This window comes from Diospyros lotus, chromosome 1 (assembly GCF_014633365.1).
Source record: "Diospyros lotus cultivar Yz01 chromosome 1, ASM1463336v1, whole genome shotgun sequence".
Classification (NCBI taxonomy): Eukaryota; Viridiplantae; Streptophyta; class Magnoliopsida; order Ericales; family Ebenaceae; genus Diospyros; species Diospyros lotus.
Window position 1 is genome coordinate 45,518,270 of NC_068338.1, and position 23,542 is coordinate 45,541,811.

The 23,542-nt window shown below is 34.9% G+C and overlaps 1 protein-coding gene across 10 annotated transcripts in view; it reads left to right on the plus strand.

Moving 5' to 3' along the window:
* The first annotated feature begins 1,291 nt into the window (after positions 1–1,291).
* LOC127802816 (rust resistance kinase Lr10-like) overlaps positions 1,292–23,542 on the plus strand; it is a 45,124-nt gene continuing 22,873 nt past the window's right edge. For 3 of the 10 annotated variants that reach the window (XM_052338853.1, XM_052338878.1, XM_052338871.1), the window contains exons 1-5: positions 1,292–2,117; positions 3,907–3,930; positions 4,849–4,881; positions 7,179–7,193; positions 7,559–7,582. In XM_052338853.1, coding sequence (XP_052194813.1) covers positions 1,316–2,117; positions 3,907–3,930; positions 4,849–4,881; positions 7,179–7,193; positions 7,559–7,582 — 898 coding nt within the window. In that variant the 5' untranslated portion in view covers positions 1,292–1,315. Of the gene's footprint in view, positions 2,122–3,906; positions 3,931–4,848; positions 4,882–7,178; positions 7,194–7,558; positions 7,583–23,542 lie in introns of all 10 variants that reach the window. The other 7 variants (XM_052338862.1, XM_052338893.1, XM_052338901.1 and 4 more) reach the window with 6 other exon arrangements.

Below are 23,542 nucleotides of genomic sequence, written 5' to 3' on the forward strand. Positions count from 1 at the left end.
ACTATTTTATATCTTGATTCGAAAAGTATATTGATCCTATATTAATATTCTCTTATATTGTTTATTTTAACAAATGTTACTTAAGTTAATAATAATCGTATTTAATTGTTGGGCTCATGGAGAATTGTGCTTAAGTCTGTTTTCTTTGTAAGGCTCGGAATCTGCACTAGCTTCTGTTGTGTCTCATCTTCTGGTATTGCTTGGAGCATGTATTAACATAATTGTTTTTTTTTTTAAATAAAAATCTCATCTAAAAAAAATTACCTAATCTTAATAAAAATAAAAAACAAAGTGGCCCACAAAGTACTGACAATAACTTAAAAAGAAGAGAGGGGTACAAAAGCTTTTGGAAGTATTGGTAGATTTATCCGAGAACTTTGAATTTTCAAAAGTAGCATTTATTTGAGCAATAAAGAAGATGAAAAGACAACCCAAACACGATTGCACAATTCAATTGTCAAGAAAAGTCATGCGTGGAAAAGAGAGGCAGATATCACACGGCAAACATGGATGTGATCATTTTATTTTATTTTTTTGTTAAGTTAATATATTTTAAAAAACAACCTAAGTAGAGGAGTTACAAGAATAAGATTGGAGGTCCCCCGAAATTGGTGAAAAGAAAAGAAGCAGTGTGCTTCTTGTAAATCCTTCCTCTTTTTTTAAGAAATTTCATGTATATGGTACCTTTATTGTTATAGCTATATTAATTATTTTATTAATAATAAGAAATCACTGAACATTTAGTAATATTACCTATTTAAATAAGTTCAAAGAACCATAAACAGTTTATTCAATTGGTGGTACCAAATCAACTTTAATAATAACAATAAAATGTTAATGCATGAAATTTTCTTTAACCATGAATAAAAACATTCTCCTCTCTAATTTTTTTTTTTTTACTTCAATTATGAGTCTTATCCCATAATTTCAATCACAAATAATTTTATTTTTCTAAGAGAGTATCATACAATTTAAATAAAATAAATTTAATATTTTAAATAATTATTTATATTTTATTAGTTATTTTGTTGTCCAAATTTTTTTTGTGTGCTTTTCACTTTTCTATTCATTTTTTCTGATTCCGTCTCCTACTTATACAGCAGTTAAGAATGTGAACGATTGAATCTATCACCCAATAATGCAATAGGGAACAAAATCGATCATTACGGGCATATCATTTTGTCCATTGATTTTGGACAGATATGAGGTGAGTCTACAAAACATGTACAACGATAATACTATTCAAATATTTAATTTCTATTATTTATATACTTATATTAATGTGATAAAAACCTAAAACCATTCTAACTTCCCAATGAATGATTTTTTTGGAAGCTCCTACTATTCTCTCTCTCTCTCTCTGAAAATGTCCGCTGGAGGCCTCGTCATTGCAGCAGGGCATCCAACCCTTCTTTTCCTTCTCCTCCTATATTGGTCTGGTTATGCATATAGTGATGCTAAGTCCTCATCATCATCATCCGGATGCCATTCTTCCTGCGGAAGCCTTCCCAATATTAGCTACCCCTTCCGCCTCAAAGACGATCCTAAAGGCTGCGGTCAAAAGCAATTCCAATTGGCCTGCGAGAACAATCGCACAATATTATACTTGTTAGCCGAGAAGTACTACGTCCTTAACATCAACTACGAGAATGGAACCATTCGGGTAGTGGACGTGCGCATCGACCAGCGCAATTGCTCCTCTCTTCCTCTTCATTTTTCTCCGCTGGATAACCTGTTTTCAGATAACATTTCTGGATATTTGGGCATATTTTCGTCTGTAGTAGTGTTGGTGAACTGTGAGAGGCCAATAAAGCATACAGAACAAAATACGGTGAATTACTACTACATGGATCTTGTTGCTGGGTCTAATTCTAATTGTTTCAACAATTTCTACACTCCTTTAAGACGAAATCATTCGTATATCCTGAAAGGTTACGTGTCCACGTCGGATGTAGCGGAATTGTGCACGGTGGAGGCGGTGGTTCCCGTTTTGCCTGAGCCATTCCTCGATGGCCTGAACCATTCCCTCTTGGACATTCACAACGCCATGGCTAATGGATTTGAGCTTTATTATTTGACATTATGGGGGTGCCCAACGGTTAGGTCCTACTTCCATTGTGCGTAAGACTTCTTTCTGATCATATTTTAGCGCTTGAAATTTATTTAGTTAATGTTTGTTTATCAAAATATTGATAAAAATGTTAGATACGAAAAATATTTATTTATTTTTATTATTAAACTTATTTAATGACCTTTAATTAAAAAAAATTATGTGACCTTTTATCTTAATTTTTTAAAATATATTTATCTCACTATCATCTAAATAAATATATATTAATTCTTATAAATAAGAAAAAAAATAATACTTGCATCTTTTAGTGTATTCTAAAAAATTTAACAAATATTTGGATAAAAATATTTGAATATTTTCAATCTTATCTTGACTATTATGTATTTTGGTTCAAAAAATATTTCGAGTTTATTTTGATATTCTCTTATCTTACTCATTTTAATCAACGCTAACTTAGTATATTATCATCCTCTTACTTTTGAGGAAAACGATGTTTTTATAATTTTCATTAAAATATCAATAAATCAGATGGGGATAATGTTTTCAGGTATATATTTTTTGTCGGGCATGTAGTGAAATTATTTAAATACCCCTCATTACATATATATATATATATATACAGAAACATATAAAATACAGAAAACAGATATGCATTTAAATAATTTTATCAGATGTCCTGACAAACTCAGAAATACATTTCTGAAATCATATTATTATTGTGTGTTTCTAATATATATTATTAATAGATTATTTATACTATATAAAAATGCATGTTAATTTGCTATATATAAAAATGCAGGGATGGGATCATGGACTCTTAAGTCATTTATGGCACTAAAGGAAAATAGTATTTAACTAAAGTTTTTATATAAAAAAAGTGATAGTGATAGTAATATTTTATAATTATTAACTTTTATCTTAAAATAAATTCTTGTGTAGATATATTATAATTATTTAGTAAGAATGTAAAAGTGGAGAATGTTATAATAAAATTGGAAGATCAAATCTTACAAAGAAAAGATCATTTTTGATATTTGAGGATCAATGATTCAAAAAGATAAAAAAATTCACGAGAATGTCACACATAGAATTAAGGCAAGTTGGCTAAAATGGAGAAATGCATCGGGAGTGTTATGTGATGATAAAATTTCATTAAAACTGAAAAAAAAATTCTATAAGACAATTATAAGATCAGTTTTATTGTATGACTTAGAATGTTGAGCAGTCAAATAATAATATGAGCAAAAGACGAGCGTAGCGGAGTTGAGGATGTTAAGATGGATGTGTGGCCATATAAGAACAGATAAAATTAGAAATAAGGTTATTCGTAATAAAGTAGGAGTAGTGTCAATTGAGGAGAATATGAGAAACACTAGACTAAGATGATTTGCTCATGTGAGAAGGAGATCAAGAGATATTCATGTGAGGAGAGTTGATAAAATAGAGTAATTAGTCAAAAAAAGAGGTAGAGACAGACCCAACAAGACTTTGGGAGAGACATTAAAGTTTGATATGAAATATATGTGGGCGTAAATGAAGATACGACGAAAGACATAAATATATGAAAGTTTAGAATTTATGTAACTGACCCCACATGGTGGGATAAAGATCGGATATGTTGTTGTTGTACATTAATAGATTTATAATTCTATTTATATTATTATGTATAAATATTAATTATAATACCCATTTTATACGATGCAAACCATTGAACAACATTTTCTTTTACGAGTACATGTTTTTGTACACATTTCTTTAAACATATCTTCTATATACCTAAAACATAACGTTATGGTTGGCTTATTTATTTATTTTTATTTTGTTATGAATTGCAGGCCTCATGGAGCAAAACCAAATTGGTGAGTGTTATTTTCCATTGCATATATAAGTTGGAAAAAATATAAAAAAAACTTAAAGTACATTAAATAAGTCAAAAATAATATTATTAAACCTCATTTTTTGTAGTTAGATGATGATATTTCTCTCTATATACATATAATAGGTCTTCTAATGTGGTATTTATCACAATAAAAATGTTCTTTTTTGTGACAAAAATAATAAAGTAACGCAACAATTACTATAAAAATATAATGCACATTTATTGTAAACTGATGAAATTTAAAATCAAAATTTTATTTCATGCTACTCATCTTATATCTGATTCACTTTACCTATAGAATGACGTTAGATATGACAACAACAAAGTCCTTAGTTTGGTAAGGGTCGATAGAGCTTTTTTTTTATTAATGTTTAATTACTTTCTTTTATATAAAGATATTTAAAAAAATCAAATTTAAAAATAAAAAGTGTATTCATAATATTTTTTTTTTACGCTTCCCACCACATTTTTTTTTTTAATTTATGAGTGCCCCGCTATTCGGCCCCCTGATATAAGTAAGAAATATAAATTAGAGAATTTAGTGTCCAATTCGATCTTTAATTTTACTATAAATGTAAAGATAACAAATAATTTTTAACTATCAAGATAGTAACTTTTTTTCCTGACAAGCGCTCAAACAATAAATGTGAGATCTAAAGAATATCACCCCCCCCCACCCCCCCCCCCCCCCCCCCCCCCCCACCCTACTTCCTTTTGCCAGTGAAACTATGCGCTGGGGGCATTCCCACCACATTTTCACCATCCACAACTTTACATCGTTAAAAAATATTGACAAAATGCCTTTCGTTAGCGAGAGTTGCCAGTGAAAGCCAGTGAGTCTTGCTTTACTTGTCTCAAGTGACATACTATAATTGTATCTTCTTGTTTCTGGTGACAGGTATCTCCTTCGTTGGGTATGGCTCCAACGGTGGTAAGTGCTTCGCTTTCATTAATTTATTGGATAAATTCTTCAAGCAACTTTTGCCGTTTGAACTTTTTGTTCTAATGCTTCCTATAATTTGTCTTTAGATAAATAAGTTTTTATATTTAAAAGTTGAAATACCATTTTTGTTATAAGCTATATCAATTAAGCACTAACTAAATCAAATTTACCGTTAATCTCAAACTAATTAAGAAAATAAAAAAATATTAAAAAAATTAAAAAAAATAAAAGGTTTGGCCAAAACTAAATAGTTTCCAGCCAACAAAGATTTCCAAAGAACCCAATGATCTGGAATTATCTCTATCAACAGAGACGATTCTCTTGTTGTTAAGAATGACGATAAGGATGACTTTTCTGTCATTATCATTTTTCTTTTCTTCGTCATCATCTCTTTCCACTTTTTTCCACACACACACACATATATATATATACATATATATCATTCCCATCTTCTATATATGTTTGTCTGTGACAGAGATGATGGAGCTAGCTAGACTGTTATTCATTAACCGTGATTTTCATTGATTAATTTGAGATCCAATACCAAATCTTTTGAGAAAGATACAAAAAACTCTAATTAAGAATTTGACGTTGGTGATGATATATACATATATGCTTGTGACAAAATTGGAAATATGATAGGCGATATAGATGATGACGAGAGAAAGACGACGAGAGAAAGACAACGATGAGGAGAAGGAGACGAATAGGGCTTCCTTTTTCACCATCTTCCTCGACAACGAGATAATCCTCTTCTATATATTGATGGAGAGGGTTTCAACGAGGGACCCTTCATTAAGTTTTAATAAACATTATTATTTGAACTCAACAATGTGTTCTAGTTAGAGATGGCAAACGGGCCGGGCCGGCCTGCCACCAAGTGGCCCGCGGACCAAGCGGGCCGGGCCAAATCGGCTCGCTTAAAAACGGGCCAGCAGATTGCTGGTCCTAGTCCGGCCCTACACGGGCCGGCGGGCCAAACGGGCCTGCCCAAATAATTAAAACAATTCATTTTAAATAATTAACACAAAACTTTAGGCTTTAGCTAGGCAAATGATTAATACAAAACTTAACTTACCTTTAGGCTTTAGCTAGGCAACAGAGGCAGGCGGCGTGAGCGAGAGAGGGCGAGGGGCGAGACTGAGAGTGAGGGCGTAGGCGACAGAGGGCGAGCGAGGGTGACTGAGGGGTGAGGGCGGCGAGCGAGGGCGAGAGTGAGGGGCGCGGGCGAGGGTGAGGGCGACAGAGGGCGAGGGCGAGACAGAGGGCGAGGGCGAGACAGAGGGCGAGCGAGGGCGAGGGCGAGCGAGAGGCGCGGGCAAAGGCGAGACGAGGGCGACGGCGACTGCGACGGGGAGTGAGGGCGAGAGCGAGGGCGAGCGCGAGGCAGAGGGTGAGGGTGAGGGCGAGGGCGAGGGCGAGGGCGAGAGGCGAGGCTGAGGGGGGGTTTTGTGGCAAATTAGCGGGCCAAGCAGGCCAGCTCGGCCCACCACCATTTGGCCCGGCCTTAAATGGGCCAGCAAAATGTTGGCCCTAGCCCGGTCCCGGGCCGGGCCCATTTTGCCATCTCTAGTTCTAGTGATGGTTGGTTGGAGCACATCTCTTTTGACACTAGAACCAAACCGGTTCCACCCAAGCCTTTGAAATTTTGAACGATTTTTAGTTTTTTAATTTTTTTAATTAGTTTGAGATTAAGGATAAATGTGGTTTAATTAGTTCTTAATTGATAGGGTCTATAACACAATGGATATTTCAACAATTTAAGTAAACTACAAGAACTTATATGACTAAAAAGAAACCATAAATTAAGGGGTGCTTGGGAAATTTTAACTGATTTATTTTTAAAAAGCACTAAAAAGTTGAAAATAAAAAACAAGAAAAAACTTGCATATATATGCGTTGCCTACCCGAGATCAAATATCTTTAAAATATATATTTTTTAAATTTTAGTTATTTTTTTAAATAAAAATTTCATTAAGCGAAAGATCACAGGAGCGCTACAATTATCTGGTAGGGAATATCCCTAGTATCATAAGAAAAAAAAAATCCATGAGATAAAACTAACAAAAAAAAAAAAATCCATCTAAACAAAATCAAAAAACAAACTATATACAATAATGTACAAAAGTCAATATATTATAATTTTTTAAAATATTACTTATAATTTTATGAATATCAAAATTAAATATAAAAAATTAGTGTATAAATAAATAGCATTATAGTATATTATATGTGCATTGGTTTGACCCCCTTATTTACTTATTTATTTTGTTTTTAACTTGCAGGTTTCTTATACATGGGTAAGTATTTGCTGTATTTTTCTTTTGTTATAATTTTTTTGGTACTCCATAAATTTATCAATTACATTTAATAAGTTGCCAATCATACATATCATGGTATGTCAATCTCGATTGCTGATGAACTTGGCTTCAAAGATAAGTATTTGTTTTTATTTAATATACAACTTAATTTTCTTAATGTTATAACTCACCTCTCATTATAAATTCAAATTTTCTCATACCTACTATCACGAACATTATTTATAATTTTATAAATATTAAAATTAAATATAAAAAATTAATGTATAAATAAATAGCATTGAAGTATATTATATGTGCATTAGTTTCGCCTCTTATTTACTTATTTATTTTGTTTTAACTTGCAGGCATCAGTTTTTACGAGCACAAGGGTAAGCATTTGCTGTGTTTTTTATTATTATAATTTTTTTGGTACTCTATAAATTTGCCAATTACATTAATGCCCCGCCAATCAACATATATATCATGGTATGTCAATCTCCATTGAATTTGGCTTCAAAGATAAGTAATTTTTTTTAATATACAAGTTAATTTTCTTAACGTTCCTTAAATAATAACTCACATCTCATAATAAATATAAGATTATAAATTCAAACTTTCTTACACTTACTAACACGAACATTTATTGTAACGTCACGTGTAATACCGCAAGAGTCTAGAGAATGGTAGTATATATAGAGGATAAGTAAGAAAATAAACAACATTAGCTGGATACTTTTTGGGCTGAATGTAGGCAAAAACTCCATGATTAAGCATGCTTGAGTTGGGGAAGTTCAAGGATGGGTGACCCCCTGGGAAGTTCGCGTAAGCCCATCAGAGTAAGTTGTTCTGATCTTTCCTATCACTCGATGCGGAATATTACAGTTGGTATCAGAGCCAATCCTCGAGCCTCTGAGTGCGGTGGTGGGGCAAACCTCGGCGAGGATGTTGAGTCGCTAAAGGGGGTGCGTGTAGGCACCTTAGGCGAATCCCACATCGGTCACACAAATGGGAAAGATCTGAAACTAGTTGTAAGGTCGCATGATGAGAAAGTCATGTGCTTAAGGGGGGAGAATGTAATACCCCAAGAGTGCAGGGAATGGTAGTATATAACGAAAATAAGTAAGAAATGAAACAACACCAGCTGGATACTTTTTGAGCTGAATGTAGACAAAGAACTCCCGGGTTAAGCATGGTTGAGCTGGGGAAACTCAATGATGGGTAACCCCTTGGGAAGTTCGCGTAGGCCCATCAGGTTAAGTTATTCTAGTCTTTTGTATTGCTCGATGCAGAATGTTACAGCACGCCTTCTAGAGCTCCCACTACCAAGAAGATCTAAGAGGGAGTCATCAAAGATAAGGTACAACACAACTCAAGAAGCCAACTATTGCCAACCACATATACACATATACATCACTAAGTTATTATAGTGCTCACTTCAGACTTAACTGCCCATACATTACAAAATATGTAAAGAAGTGTGATGCCCCGGTCCCCACTACCGAGTGTCCTTGTAACCTACGGTTACAATCCGGTCCTATCTCGAAGGACGGCTATGCCTTGCCAATATAAAGTAATATAATAATATGGACACCCTTGGTGGGGTACAGACTTCGCCGCCTTCGACTATTGAGAACTTGGATTTAAAATACAGAGATAGCAAAAATTCACTCGATTCTCGTGCCCAATTAGGCCCTTAAAATATAAATATAATTTTTCATAACAAATAAAAGTAAATACCACACGCTCAATAAAATATACCAACAATCAAGCATATTTAAACATATTTCATATCCCGACCAGTTCAAACACACATTCTGAGTTTCTCATAGTGAGAACCTTAATTTGAACTTGATCAAATTTTATTTAAATTGTAGTCGTTTCTCATAGTCAAATACAGAGCATATATATATATATTACATAAATAACATAGAAACACGACTCACACTCTCACTGTCCGCAATTATTGTTAATCAACGACTCTATCATCAACACCGCTTTTCCTTTTTTAGACCTGAGCCATCTGTTGGGTTAGTGAGGGGTAAAGGGGTGAGTCCAGGGACTCAGTAAAGATGATATGTGATGTAGTAAATTAATGAGCATGATATAGTGCAGCGTGTATGCAAACTCTTCCACCGTACCTATCTCAGGCTCTAGGTGGCCTCTAGTGGTTTCCTCTATGGCCCCGTCTTAAAACTCTCTCAGTTAAAAATTTATTGTCCCATACTTAGGCACTCCCTCAATATTTTATGCAAATCATGTTAAAAGTAATTTACACATAAAGATTAAACCCTTACCTCAAAATATCTGTCTGTCTAGTAAATGTCGCTAACTCGTTAGGCGTATCAGCCACGTACTCCAAATTCCCTTAATAAAATTATATACGTGAAATGTAATGCTGTGAACTTAATTAAATAAAACATAAGCTAAATTTTATTAAATTGCCCTACTAGCAAATTCACTAGATTAACTGAGCACTAAGTTAATTAATTAACTAATTCGAACCACTACGTACCAAGATAACAAGATAACAAATTAACTAAGTTAATTTAACTATTGTACTAATTTCCAATATCAGTTACCACATCAGCTTACTAATTAACTAATTTAATGGTCAATTCACTTACTAAATTAATTAAACTAACTATTTATCAAATTAACCAAACTCTAAAATTAATCTTACCTCTCAGAACTGAAACCTTCCCAAGCTCACGGCCTCTCCTCTTGCTTTGCTTCTCTTCACTTTATGCCTTCAAACCCATGGTCGTGCTTGCCTATTTATAGGCTCAGCCACCCCTAATTTCTCCCTCAATCCATGGTTTAATCCATGGTTTTATCTCCAACTTCTAAGCCAATAATAACCTTGGCCACCACTCCCTTACATGACTGTAAATTGGCAAACAGTGAAGAATGAATTGAGGGTAAAATGGATGGGTGGAAGAGGAGACACTAGCGCACACCATGTGGCACTGTTGGGCTGCGCAAGGCCAGCACCTGGCGTCTCCAAAACAACATTGTTTTGGGCGCTCAAAGCTGATTAAAATCAGTCAAAATTCCCCCAGCGCGCGAGCCCTTTCGTAGATCAAACCCACGACCTCACCCCTCACATGCGTAAATGTGACCGTCCGCGCTAGCAACCATCCTCGCCCTATATGCGCGTGCATTTACATTTAAAGGGACCCTCAGCCTATTTTTCGAAAATCACACCACAACCCCCAAATCTTCCGAAATTCGCACACACCCCACACCTCATTTTTCCTTATTTCACTTACACCCAAAATTTTCTAAAAATTCACTAATTTAATTTATTCTATTCTTTCATTATTTTCATAAATATTCTCAAATAAAATAATTAATTGTCCTAATTGACTATTTTCTCAAAACTACACATAACTCAATAAATCACCTTAAAACCCATAAATTAATTATTTCCAAAGTTAGGGATGTTACAAGAAGGCTATGAGAAGTTAGGAAAAATAAATCTCAGCTCTCTGCCCTTAGACAACTGCCAAAGATCTTCAAGTTAGGAAGACATCTGTACACATGTCTAACACGACCCATCACCAGTGGCTAAATCCATCACATTCCTCAGCTTCTCATTTATATTTACCTAGAATGACGCAAAAAAACAAAATGAGCCACAAGATTCAACAAGTCTATGGAACATGAATAGATCATTACAAGATGTGACATGATATAATAACCACAATGTATTGAAAGAAACCACGATGGCCAACATCATATGCAAGGTTACCCAAGAATTTTCCTACCATGAATAAAAGAAAAGGTAACACGAACACATACTATATGCAAGTCCACCTCACTAGGGTGGGACAATAGTGATGATGGCATAGGTAAGCTCAAGTCAAGGTTTTCCTTATCACAAGTAAAAATGTCAATGGACTCATTGCCATAATGATATGCACATATACCGCCAACAAACTCACCACCCTAATGATATGCGAATATATAGCCAACGGACTCACTGTCTTAGTGTCAACAGACTCACTGCTATAGTATCAACGGACTTATCGCCATAGTGATATGCCGATATATTGCCAACAGACTCACCGCCATAGTGATATGCGGATATACCGCCAATGGACTCACCGCTATAGTGATATACGAATGTACCGCCAATGGATTCACTGCCATAGTGTCAACAAACTCACCACCATAGTATCAACGGACTCACTGCCATAGTGATATGTGGATATACCGCCAACGAACTCACTGTCATAGTGTCAACAGACTCACCACCATAGTGTTAGACGCAACACATCACCATTGTAGGTTACACGACACACTGCTTATATAAGTTAATGGGTGTAATACCCCATATCTTCATACAATTGCCATGTAATTTAGATGAGTTTAAAATACCAAAAGATGACTTGATGGAAAAAATAAGTCGCCGAATCGACTGCAGGGAATGTCCTGAGGCTGAGATTTCAAAGAAAAATGATATGTCATTGTTAAACATCCCGAGATAGGATTTTTAGTATAGAAAGAAATGATAGAATTGAATTGATATGACACACACCAAGAGGAGGGGTGAATTGGTATAATTAAAAAAATTCTTTTGAGAAGCAAAGATACTTTCAAATGGTGAAGAGTAAATATGGAATCTTATCAATGAACAATCAAAGTCAGTAGAAACAGAAATGCAAAGGTAAGCAAAAAAAGTATGGAAAGCAGTGAAGACACGAATTTATAGTGGTTCAGCTTTCCAAGCTTAGTCCACTACCTTAGCTATCAACTAAGGATTTTAAAACCAATCTTTACTCTCAAACCCCCTACTCAATACGAGCAGGTCTTCTAGTCCTTGACTAGGGAACTTACAACCTCCCAACTTAATGGGTCTTCTAGCTACCACTAGGAAAAAATACAGAGAATGAAATAGAGATTCTAAGAGTACAACTCTTAGTTACAAGCTCTCTCTTTAAATGAAAGATCGAGGCTTAAAAGTAATAGAACAGTAAGATATCAAAGCCTCTTAAATGAAAATACAGAGAGAAAAGTTAAAAGCTCGATGTAATAGTTCAGGCACGATCGTTCAAGATATTCAATGTGTTTCAGCAGCCTTCAATGTGTCTTCAACCACCTATTTATAGTTGATGGTGGGCAAGTTGAATTTTTGGACCGTTGTGGGTGGTTGGGCGAGCATTTAATGCACCAAAAACTAGTCGTTATAAGTTTCTGTGAAACACACAGTCGATAGAGAAAAAATGTTAGTCGACTATTTTATCAAATAAAACCAAACATAGTCGACAGACAGAAAGAGATAGTCGACTATTTCTAACACAAAAATCCCATAGTTGACAGATACATATGCACAGTCGACTATTGTAAAAATGTGAAGAAAATTTTGAATTCTAAGAACAAAAATAGTCGACAGATGAAAAGCCATAGTCGACTATCCTTACCTGATAGTCAACAGATTAAAAAATAGTCGACAGATGCCTCACATAATCGATAGATCAAACGAGCATAGTCGACTATCCTTATACATAGTCGACTATTCTAAGGCATAGTCAACAGAATGAAACACATAGTCGACTATCCTTTTGAAAACATAGAAAACTTTAACAAATCCTCATTTTGATCTTTTTGAAAGCAAGTTGAGATTATCAAAAGTATATTTTGAAATAAATATCACTCAACCAAACTCAATATTTCTTCCATAGGATTTCATACCTTGCTTCAAAATTCATATATTACAAATTTGTTTTCTCATTCATATAATCCATAGAGATTGATTTTCATATAGTCATTATCAAAATCATTTTATTACTAAGAATAAAATATCAATCTCCCCCTTTTTGATGATGACAAAACAATATTGAAAATTATGAAAATCAATAAATTCACTTTATCTCCCCCTTTTTGTCAATATCAAATACAATGAATACTCCTCCTTTTTGAAACACACTGAGGCTCCCCCTTAAACCAAGCTGCACATAGAAATTCAACTAAACCATTTAGCCGGAGTTAAACATACATTAATAAGAGTAAAATGTCAATATTAGAACATTCATTCATAAAGCGATGTTTGAGTTCAACAAACCATATAACAAAAACAACTGGTAAATCTACCAAAATAAGCATACATAAGGTAAAAGTAAAGTGGAATGTATGATGAGGGCATCATCTAAACATCTGGAGAGATGGATGAAGGAGAAGACTGAGCTGATGAAGGAGAGGCAACTGATGGAATGGATGGAGATGCAGCAGGTGGAGGAAACTGAGAAGATAGCATCTGAATAAGGTGCCCCAACTGAGAAGATAGGTCTTCTTGCTGCTGATGGAGACTTTGTAAATCTAACCTGACTTCTTCTCTAAATTCTTGCAAACCGGTTTCAACTTTTGATATGTTTAGTTTCAAATCTGCCATACCTTGAATTACTAGGTCTTCATGAGATGAAGATGGTCCTTCTGATCTTCTCTTCTTTCTAGGAGTTTCAGGTTTGTCAGCTTTAACCTATTCACCATCTTTATTTGCATAGCCAATTCTAATGGGTGTCTTGTCATTTATGTGTTGAGAGAGACTGAGATATACTTTTCTAGCACTGTCCATGTTCCCAACCAGACTATCCAGTAAAACACTGACTGCCATACCATAGGGAAGTGACCTAGTTTTGGTAGAAAAGGAGTCTATCATCAGATTTATCATTAGTAAGCACAGATTTGGCCTTCTCTTAGCCTTAATGCATTGGAGTAGTCATAAGTCAAGTCTTGTAACAAGAGAGAAGCTTTCATTTCTAGGGTAGATCATCTGACAACAAATAAGATGATGAATCCTAGTGTTTAACTTGAAGTGTTAGTGATTTTAGTTGTAAGAGAGTCATCTCCTATGACTTCTTTACTGGCCTGCACAAAGTCTTGAGTCCAAGAGGCATACTCCTCTCCTTCTAAAGGAATTTTAAACTGATCGTGGATTAACGTCAAAGTGATTTCCATATGAGAGTCCCCAATGTTGGTCTTAAACTTCTCATCCGACTTTCTTTTGTGATAGGTATTGTCAGCATTGGAATAAAAAGTCCTAACCGCATCTTCATATATGCATCTATGAATTGTTAGAAAATCCCACCAACCAAAGTCCTTAAACGTTTGAATGTATGGAAAACCAATGGTGTCTAGAAATGATAAATCCAAATATCGACCGATAAGGACTTCTCGGGAATCAAAATGAATGGAGTACCTTTCTTGTTGTCCCTCAGAATTAAAAAGCTGAAGTTGAGGCCTCGGTTGAGATGGAGGACGGCTTGAAGAACCCGATACCTTCTCTTTTCCTTTTCCCTTATCCGAGTTCTTGGTACACGTCATTGAGAAAAAAAAAACTTGAGATAGAGAAAGCAAGAGAGGTCTCGGAATATGACCGAGAAAACGATTACCGGATATAGTCGAGTAGAAGCAGGTGATTTTGAGAGCTTTGGCACTTTAGAGAAAGAGATGGGCGATCGGTAATGCCAAGAAGAGATGGAGATCGACACTTTTAAAGAGAGAAGGAGAGAGCAAATCGGCCACAAGGGAGAAGTTAGGGTTTTAAGAAAGCCGATAGTCGCCTTTCTTTAAATAGGCGGGATATGATAGTCGACAGATGATATAGCTTTGTCGACTATTGTATTAAATTTCTAGGGTATAGTCGACAGATGAGAGAGGTATAGTCGACTATTATTAAAAGAACCAAAGGAATAGTCGACAGATACAATAATGTTGTCGACTGATTTTTACTTTACACTTAGCGCATAGTCGACTAGGCTGAGCCTTCTGTCGACTATCTTAACAATCTCACAACATCTTAGTCGACAACAGCACAAATGTTGTCGACTATATTTAAGATTTAAACAGATTAATTTGCAGAGATGTGCCCCAAACATCACATATAAATTTTGGCCTGAAAGCATTCTGTCAATAGATTTTATATTGATTTGACAGATTTGAATCTTGGCCTTATCAAATATATATATATATATAAACAGGAATAAGAAAAGAAATCAATTACCACACACTTACTCATGTTATAATTAGTCCCAGTTCACTCCTAAAATATTCAAACTTTTCTCTATCAAGAGGTTTTGTAAAGATGTCTGCTACTTGATGATTTGTATCTATGAATTCAAGACTTATGTCTCCTTTTTGAACATGGTCTCTAATGAAGTGATGTTTTACTTCTATATGTTTAGTTCTTGCATGAAACACTGGATTTTTGTTAAAGCTATAGCACTAGTATTATCACATTTTATTGGGATGTTATGAAGTCTTATGCCATAGTCTTCTACTTGGTATTTCATCCACAATATTTGAGCACAACAATTTCCAACTGCTACATACTCAGCCTCAGTAGATGATAGAGCCACTGTATTTTGCTTTCTACTTGACCAAGATACCAAACAATTTCCTAAGAATTGACATGAACCACTTGTACTTTTTCTATCTATTTTACATCCATCATAATTTGCATCAGTGTATGCTATTAGATCAAAAATATTTGATTTTGCATAAAATAGTTCTAGATTTGCAGATCATTTTAGGTATCTCAAGATTCTTTTAACTGCTTTCAAGTGAGATTCTTTGGGATTGGATTGGAACCTAGCACATAAGCACACACTAAACATAATATCAGGTCTACTGGCTGTTAGATATAATAAAGAGCCAATAATGCTTCTATAAAGCTTGTTGTCCACAGCCTTGCCTAACTCATCTTTATCTAGGCTTTGAGAACTACTCATAGGTGTAGCCATAGGTTTACAATCTTGAACATCAAACCTCTTGAGAAGATCTCTTATGTACTTTTGTTGAGAAATATATATGCCTTCTTCTTCTTGTTTTATTTGTAATCCTAGAAAGTACTTAAGTTCACCCATCATACTCATCTCAAATTCTCCTTACATAAGATTTGCAAATTGATCACATAGAGATTTATTTATAGATCCAAAGATGATGTCATTTACATATATTTGAACTAATAAGATGTCCTTATCATGGCTTCTTATAAATAAGGTTGTATCTATTTGTCCTCTTTTAAATCCTTTTTCTAAGAGAAACTTACTAAGTCTCTCATACCATGCTCTAGGGGCTTGTTTTAGACCATATAAAGCTTTAGACAATTTGAACACATGATCTTCATACTAGTGATTTTCAAAACCAGGGGGTTGTTCTACATAGACTTCTTCATTAATATATCCATTTAAGAAAGCACTCTTAACATCCATTTGATATAGCTTGAAGTTTTTGTAACAAGCAAATGCTAACAACATTCTTATGGCTTCTAATCTAGCAACAGGGGCATAGGTTTCATCATAGTCAATACCTTCTTCTTGGCTATAACCTTGAGCCACTAGCCTTGCTTTGTTTCTTGTTACAACTCCATTTTCATCCATCTTATTTCTAAATACCATTTTGTGCCTATAATAGGATAATCTTTTGGTCTTGGCACTAATTTCCAAACTCCATTTCTTTCAAATTGATTTTATTCTTCTTGCATGGCTATAATCCAATTTTCATCTTCAAGAGCTTCTTTGATATTTTTGGGTTCAACTTGAGATAGGAAGGCAGCATATTGGCATTCATTTCTAATGAAAGATCTAGTTCTAATGCCTTTGGATGGATCTCCTATGATTTCATTCTTTTTGACATATTTCCTTTCTCTTGGAAATGTTGGTTCTTTTTCTACTTGCTGCTCTTGTTCTTCTTCAAATGGATCATTTTCTTGAGAATTAGATTCATTTTGTCTTATTGAAAGCCTTTCAAAATTTTGAGTTACATCATTTTCACCTTCTTCTCTAGGTTTTGGAACCCCAATGCTTATGTCATCAACTATTACTTGAATTGTTTCTTCTACTACTAAGGTTCTTTTGTTGAATACCCTATAACCTTTACTTTGAGATGAATATCCTAAAAATATACCTTCATCACTTTTAGCATCAAACTTACCTAGTGATTATTTTCCATTATTGAGAATATAGCAAGTACTACCAAAGACATGGAAATGACTTATGTTAGGCTTTCTTCCTTTAAATAATTCATATGGAGTCTTTTTCAATAATGGCCTCATTGAAACTCTATTTAAAATATGGCAGGCAGTATGCACAGCTTCTGCCCAAAAATATTTAGGAAGATTTTTATCACAAAGCATTGTTCTAGCCATTTCTTGTAAGGATCTATTCTTTCTCTCTACTACACCATTTTGTTGAGGAGTCCTAGCACAAGAGAAGTTGTGATCTATTCCATTTTCTTCACAAAACCGTTTGAAAGAATCATTTTCAAATTCTCCTCCATGATCACTTATAATTTTTGAAATACAAAAACCTTTTTCTCTTTGAATTCTTTTACTAAATATTTCAAATGATTTAAAAGTTTCATTTTTGGATGCAAGAAAGATAACCCATGTGAATCTAGAATAATCATCTACTATTACCAAAACATATTGTTTACCTCCTAAGCTTAGAGTTCTCATTGGACCAAACAAGTCTAAGTGAAGTAGTGTTAGAGGTTTAGATGTTGATACTTCATTTAATGGTTTGAATGATACACTAATTTTCTTACCTTTCATGCAAGTGCCACAAATGTGATCTTTTTCAAATTTAAGCTTAGGTAATCCAATAACAAGATCATGTTTTACTAACTTGTTTATTAGGTTCATACTAGCATGCCCTAACCTACTATGCCACAACCAGGAATTTTGAGATGAATTTGCAACTAAACAGTTTTCCATTCTTGGTGACTCTAGAAATGTGAGATAGATGTTTCCTATTCTATTTCCTGTTAATTTTATTTCTTTTGTCTTAGAGCATACAACTTTACAAGAATTAGCATCAAAACAAACTTCATATCTTAAATCACACAATTGACTAATACTGATCAGATTATGTTTAAGTCCATCAACAAGAAATACATTTTCTAATGTAATATTTTCAAAAGAAATAGAGCCCATACCTATGATTTTACCTTGAGAGTTGTCACCATAGAAAACCTTACCTCCTTCCTTGAAAACAATGTTGCTGAGAAGATCTTGGTCTCCTGTCATGTGCCTTGAGCACCCACTGTCAAGGAACCACTTGCTCCTTGAATCATTTGAAACCAATGCAGCCTACACAAGAAATTATTCACGTTGTTCCCTTTGGTATCCACATCATCTTGGGTCCATACTTGTTAGAAGATACTACATCCTTAGGAACCCAAACTTGTTTGAATTTTTGAGGAAAATTTCGTATGAAGCATTTGTTGACTGAGTGACCATCTTTTCCACAATAGTGACAGTTAATACCTCTTTTTGAAAACATTGGTTTGAAAGATGATTTTCTTTGAATAAATTTTTGGTTTGATGCTTTAACAAACACTGTTTTACTGGAGCTTGCTTGGAATGGATCAAATCCAATTCCTTGTTTATTTCCAAAATTTCTTTGAGCTCCAAGTATCATTTCTAGTTTATTTTTACCTTCAACTAATTTTTCTAAAGATTCCTTCATGTCTTTGTTTTCTTTCAAGAGATTTTCCTTTTCAGTACATAGACTGTCTCTTTCATTTTCCAACATTCCTATTTTGATTTTCAGATCATTTACCTTATTTTCTAAGGAATTTAATTCTCTTTTTAAAACACTGTTTTTCTCATTCATATGCTCGCATTCACCTAGCACATCATTGAATGCATCATGAAGTTCTTCAAATGTAAATTTAGAAATTGAATTAAGGTGCTGAGAGTTTACCTCGTCTTCAATATTGGCCACAAAACAAATGTTGGCAATTTCTTCATCTTGTGATTCATCACTTGATGAGAGCTCTTCTTCACCCCATGCAACTAGAGCCTTCTTCTTCATTTTTCTTTCCTTGTGATCCATCTTTTTCAGTTGAGGGCAGTCACTTCTAATGTGACCTAGCTTCTTACATTCAAAGCATCGAAGCTCATTAGTTGGATTAGACTCTTTTTGATCTTTTTCTTTCCGAAATGTTCTTCTTTGATTAAACCTACTTTTCTTCATAAATTTCCTAAATTTCCTAGCTAATAGTGCAAAATCATCATCTTCACTTTGAGAGTTTTTATCTTCATCCTCAATTTTAAGTGCTACATTTTTGTTTTTCTTGGAATCATCAACTTCATTTCTTTTCATCATCATTTCATGTGTCATTAAAGAACCTAGCAAGTTGTCAAATGGAAGTGTATCTAAGTCTTTAGCTTCTGTTATGGCAGTGACTTTAGATTCCCACGATCTAGGTAAACTTCTTAAAATTTTTCTAACTCTTTCTCCATTTGTAAATGTCTTACCTAAGGCCTCTAAAGTAGTAACAATGTCATTGAATCTAGTGTACATATCTTTTATGGATTTGTCATCTTTCATAGAAAATAATTCATAATCATGGACAAGAAGATTGATTTTCGTTTCTTTTACCTGATTTGTTCCTTCATGTGTTACCTTTAATTTGTCCCAAATTTCCTTAGCTGTTTTGCACGTTGACACTCTGTTGAATTCCTCTGAGCTCAATGCACAGATAAGAGTATTCATGGCTTTAGCATTTATCTCCATATCTCTTCTTTCTTCTGGTGTCTAGGTCTCAATTTTCTCCATGTCAGCTAACTTGATGTCCTTATAAACAACTTGCATTAAGCTTGAGTCCTGCATCAAATAAATTTGCATTCTTGTCTTCCAGTAATTATAGTTAGTTCCATCAAAGAATGGGGGACGAGTGGTGCTTAGACCCTCGGATTGGGATGATGATGCAAAATGAGCCATATGATAAGATCTTTTTCCCTAGGTTGTTAGACCGATAGAAACACGGGAACTTGGCTCTGATACCAATTGATAGAATTGAACTGATATGACACACACCAAGAGGGGGTGAATTGGTATAATTAAAAAAATTCTTTTGAGAAGCAAAGATACTTTCAAATGGTGAAGAGTAAATATGGAATCTTATCAATGAACAATCAAAGTCAGTAGAAACAGAAATGCAAAGGTAAGCAAGAAAAGTATGGAAAGCAGTGAAGACACGAATTTATAGTGGTTCAGCTTTCCAAGCTTAGTCCACTACCTTAGCTATCAACTAAGGATTTTAAAATCAATCTTTACTCTCAAACCCCCTACTCAATACGAGCAGGTCCTCTAGTCCTTGACTAAGGAACTTACAACCTCCCAACTTAATGGGCCCTCTAGCTATTGCTAGGAAAAAATACAGAGAATGAAATAGAGATTCTAAGAGTACAACTCTTAGTTACAAGCTCTCTCTTTAAATGAAAGATCGAGGCTTAAAGTAATAGAACAGTAAGATATCAAAGCCTCTTAAATGAAAATACAGAGAGAAAAGTTAAAAGCTCGATGTAATAGTTCAGGCACGATCGTTCAAGATATTCAATGTGTTTCAGCAGCCTTCAATGCGTCTTCAACCACCTATTTATAGTTGATGGTGGGCAAGTTGAATTTTTGGACCGTTGTGGGTGGTTGGACGAGCATTTAATGCGCCAAAAACTAGCCGTTATAAGTTTCTGTGAAACACATAGTCGACAGAGAAAAAAGGTTAGTCGACTATTTTATCAAATAAAACCAAACATAGTCGACAGACAGAAGGAGATAGTCGACTATTTCTAACACAAAAATCCCATAGTTTACAGATACATATGCACAGTCGACTATTGTAAAAATGTGAAGAAAATTTTGAATTCTAAGAACAAAAATAGTCGACAGATGAAAAGCCATAGTCGACTATCCTTACTTGATAGTCGACATATTAAGAAATAGTCGACAGATGCCTCACATAGTCGATAGATCAAACGAGCATAGTCGACTATCCTTATACATAGTCGACTATCCTTAACAGCATAGTCGACTATTCTAAGGCATAGTCAACAGAATGAAACACATAGTCGACTATCCTTTTGAAAACATAGAAAACTTTAACAAATCCTCATTTTGATCTTTTTGAAAGCAAGTTGAGATTATCAAAAGTATATTTTGAAATAAATATCACTCAACCAAACTCAATATTTCTTCCATAGGATTTCATACCTTGCTTCAAAATTCATATATTACAAATTTGTTTTCTCATTCATATAATCCATAGAGATTGATTTTCATATAGTCATTATCAAAACCATTTTATTACTAAGAATAAAATATCAAGAAATTGGATCAAAAATGATTTTTGGTATAGCTAGGATTCAGGCTGAGGAATTGAATGAATGGTAAGGGATTCCCGGGAAGTCAACAGGACCCCGAGTAGGGCTATATTAAATATAAAAAACAACCTTTAAGAGGTTTTGAGAAGAAACATAAGGATTTTTTGTCAGCATATGATCCTACATTTAACCAGGTCTAAATGTAATTTATTAATTTTAGTCGAGGGAGGTCAAAACGATGGTTTTTCTGAGTTTTCGAGGGTGGAATGAAGGGTTTAGATCTTATGAGGCTTAGTGGGATAGTTGGATAATTCAGGGGCTTGGAAATAAGGGCCAAAATGTAAAAGAAAGTTTCAAGGGGGGCCAAACTGTAATTTTTGAAAACCTGTATAGGCATGGTCGATCTGGCCGCAAACTTGGTCGAAAAATCTAGAGAAATGGAAGCCAAATCTCGTCAGGGCATGGCCAAGAATGGTCCAAGAGGCGTGTGGGAGAAGCTATGGCTGGTGATTGGCCATGTGGGGGTCGGTTTTGGCCTATAAATAGCAAGGGATTTTGGCCAATTTTAGAACAACAAATTGCTCGAGCTTGAGGGCGAATCGAAGGAAGCCAATAAGGGGCTTTTGATCCTTGAGTCAAGATGAGAGTTTCTAAAAATTTTCGTGGGTTTTCGAGGTGGTTCTAGGGTGGCTGGAAAGTGCAAGGCAATGGTCGGAGGTGGTCTGAAACTTGGATTTTTGAGGCATCACCGGTGGTTGGTTCAGGCTAAGAGGGATGTCATAAGGGTTGACTGGAAGAGGGCTTTCAAGTAATGTAAGAAAATCTGGAATCAGAGTCTCGCCGGCGACTGGAAAATCGAAGAAGACAATCGGCGCGTAACTGTCACGCGCCAACCGAGTCCTCCAGACCACGCGTCGGCGCGTGGGGGCGCGTGTGTAACACCCCTCTTTTTCTCTTACCGAGCGTGTTACTATGCTGGGACCCAAAATATACATAATTATAACACCCCGCTTTTTCTCTTACCGAGCATGTCACTATGCTGGGGCCCAAAATATACATAAATTATTTTTTTTTTCTTTCTCGGTACATAACTTAAACTTAAGTATCGAATTCCAAACAAAACCCCCAGCATATCATTAAAAATGTGAAAGCAATAATCGAAACCTGATATGGTACATAATCAATTCACTTTATTTATAACATAAGAATCCATACCATAGTTAACATCATATCCTCCATATTGAAATACATAAATACATGGAGATTCCATAATGTTTTAACAAAGCTAATCATCAATAAAGTATCAGCTAAAACATCTCCGAGACAGCTTGCTGAATCATTGGCCACGCCATCACGTGCCGTCATATCTCAACCTGCTCCCTGCCCTAACTGTAAGTCTAAAACTGGAACGTGGAATGTTCCAGGGGCATAACCCATTAGAAGATGAAACTTCTAGTGAGGGTCCAAAACATATATATACGAATGCATGATGCAATAACATGAACAACATTTGCCCTTAATGTAACTTCCCAGGCCCACCAGCCCGGCACGGAATCCTAAGCAAATCCCAAACCTCTGCAGGATAAGCCTAACGTTATTCCATCATTCTCCTAGGGGAATTATGGCTACACTCTGGGGGCGACATCCCATTCCCATGCACAAATATCAATGTGACAATAATATCGTGCCATGCAATTATCACGACTTTCCATGCAATATGACAAAATGAATCATATCTTTCGTAAATATTATGCATATATAAGCAATCATATCTTTCATAAATATCATGCATAATAAACAATCATATCATGTAGAATAGGAAAACTCACATTTGCCCAAAGATTTAAGATACCTCGAAAAGCGCGCATCGCCTCGATATGCGTGCCCCACCTCGATTCTCATGCCAACTCTCAAAAGTTGCACCAATCACATCATCTCAATTACCTCAATCATAAAATAATATTTAATCACTAAATATCCTCAATATTCCATTTATTTCATTTTTCCTTCATTTTCTTTCCTTTTTCCTTTCCGAAAATTTCAATAAGCACCTCGGGACTATTTTCTCAAATCTAATTCCACCAAAATTCATTATAGGTTATGAAATTCAAGGAAAAAATACTGGACTTACCCGAATATTGCGTTTTTACGCAAAATGAGGCTCTTTGGTGCGGAAATCAAGACATCAGGAATCCCAAATCGCAATCTTTTTGCACAAACCTCCATAAAATAATTTTCTAGC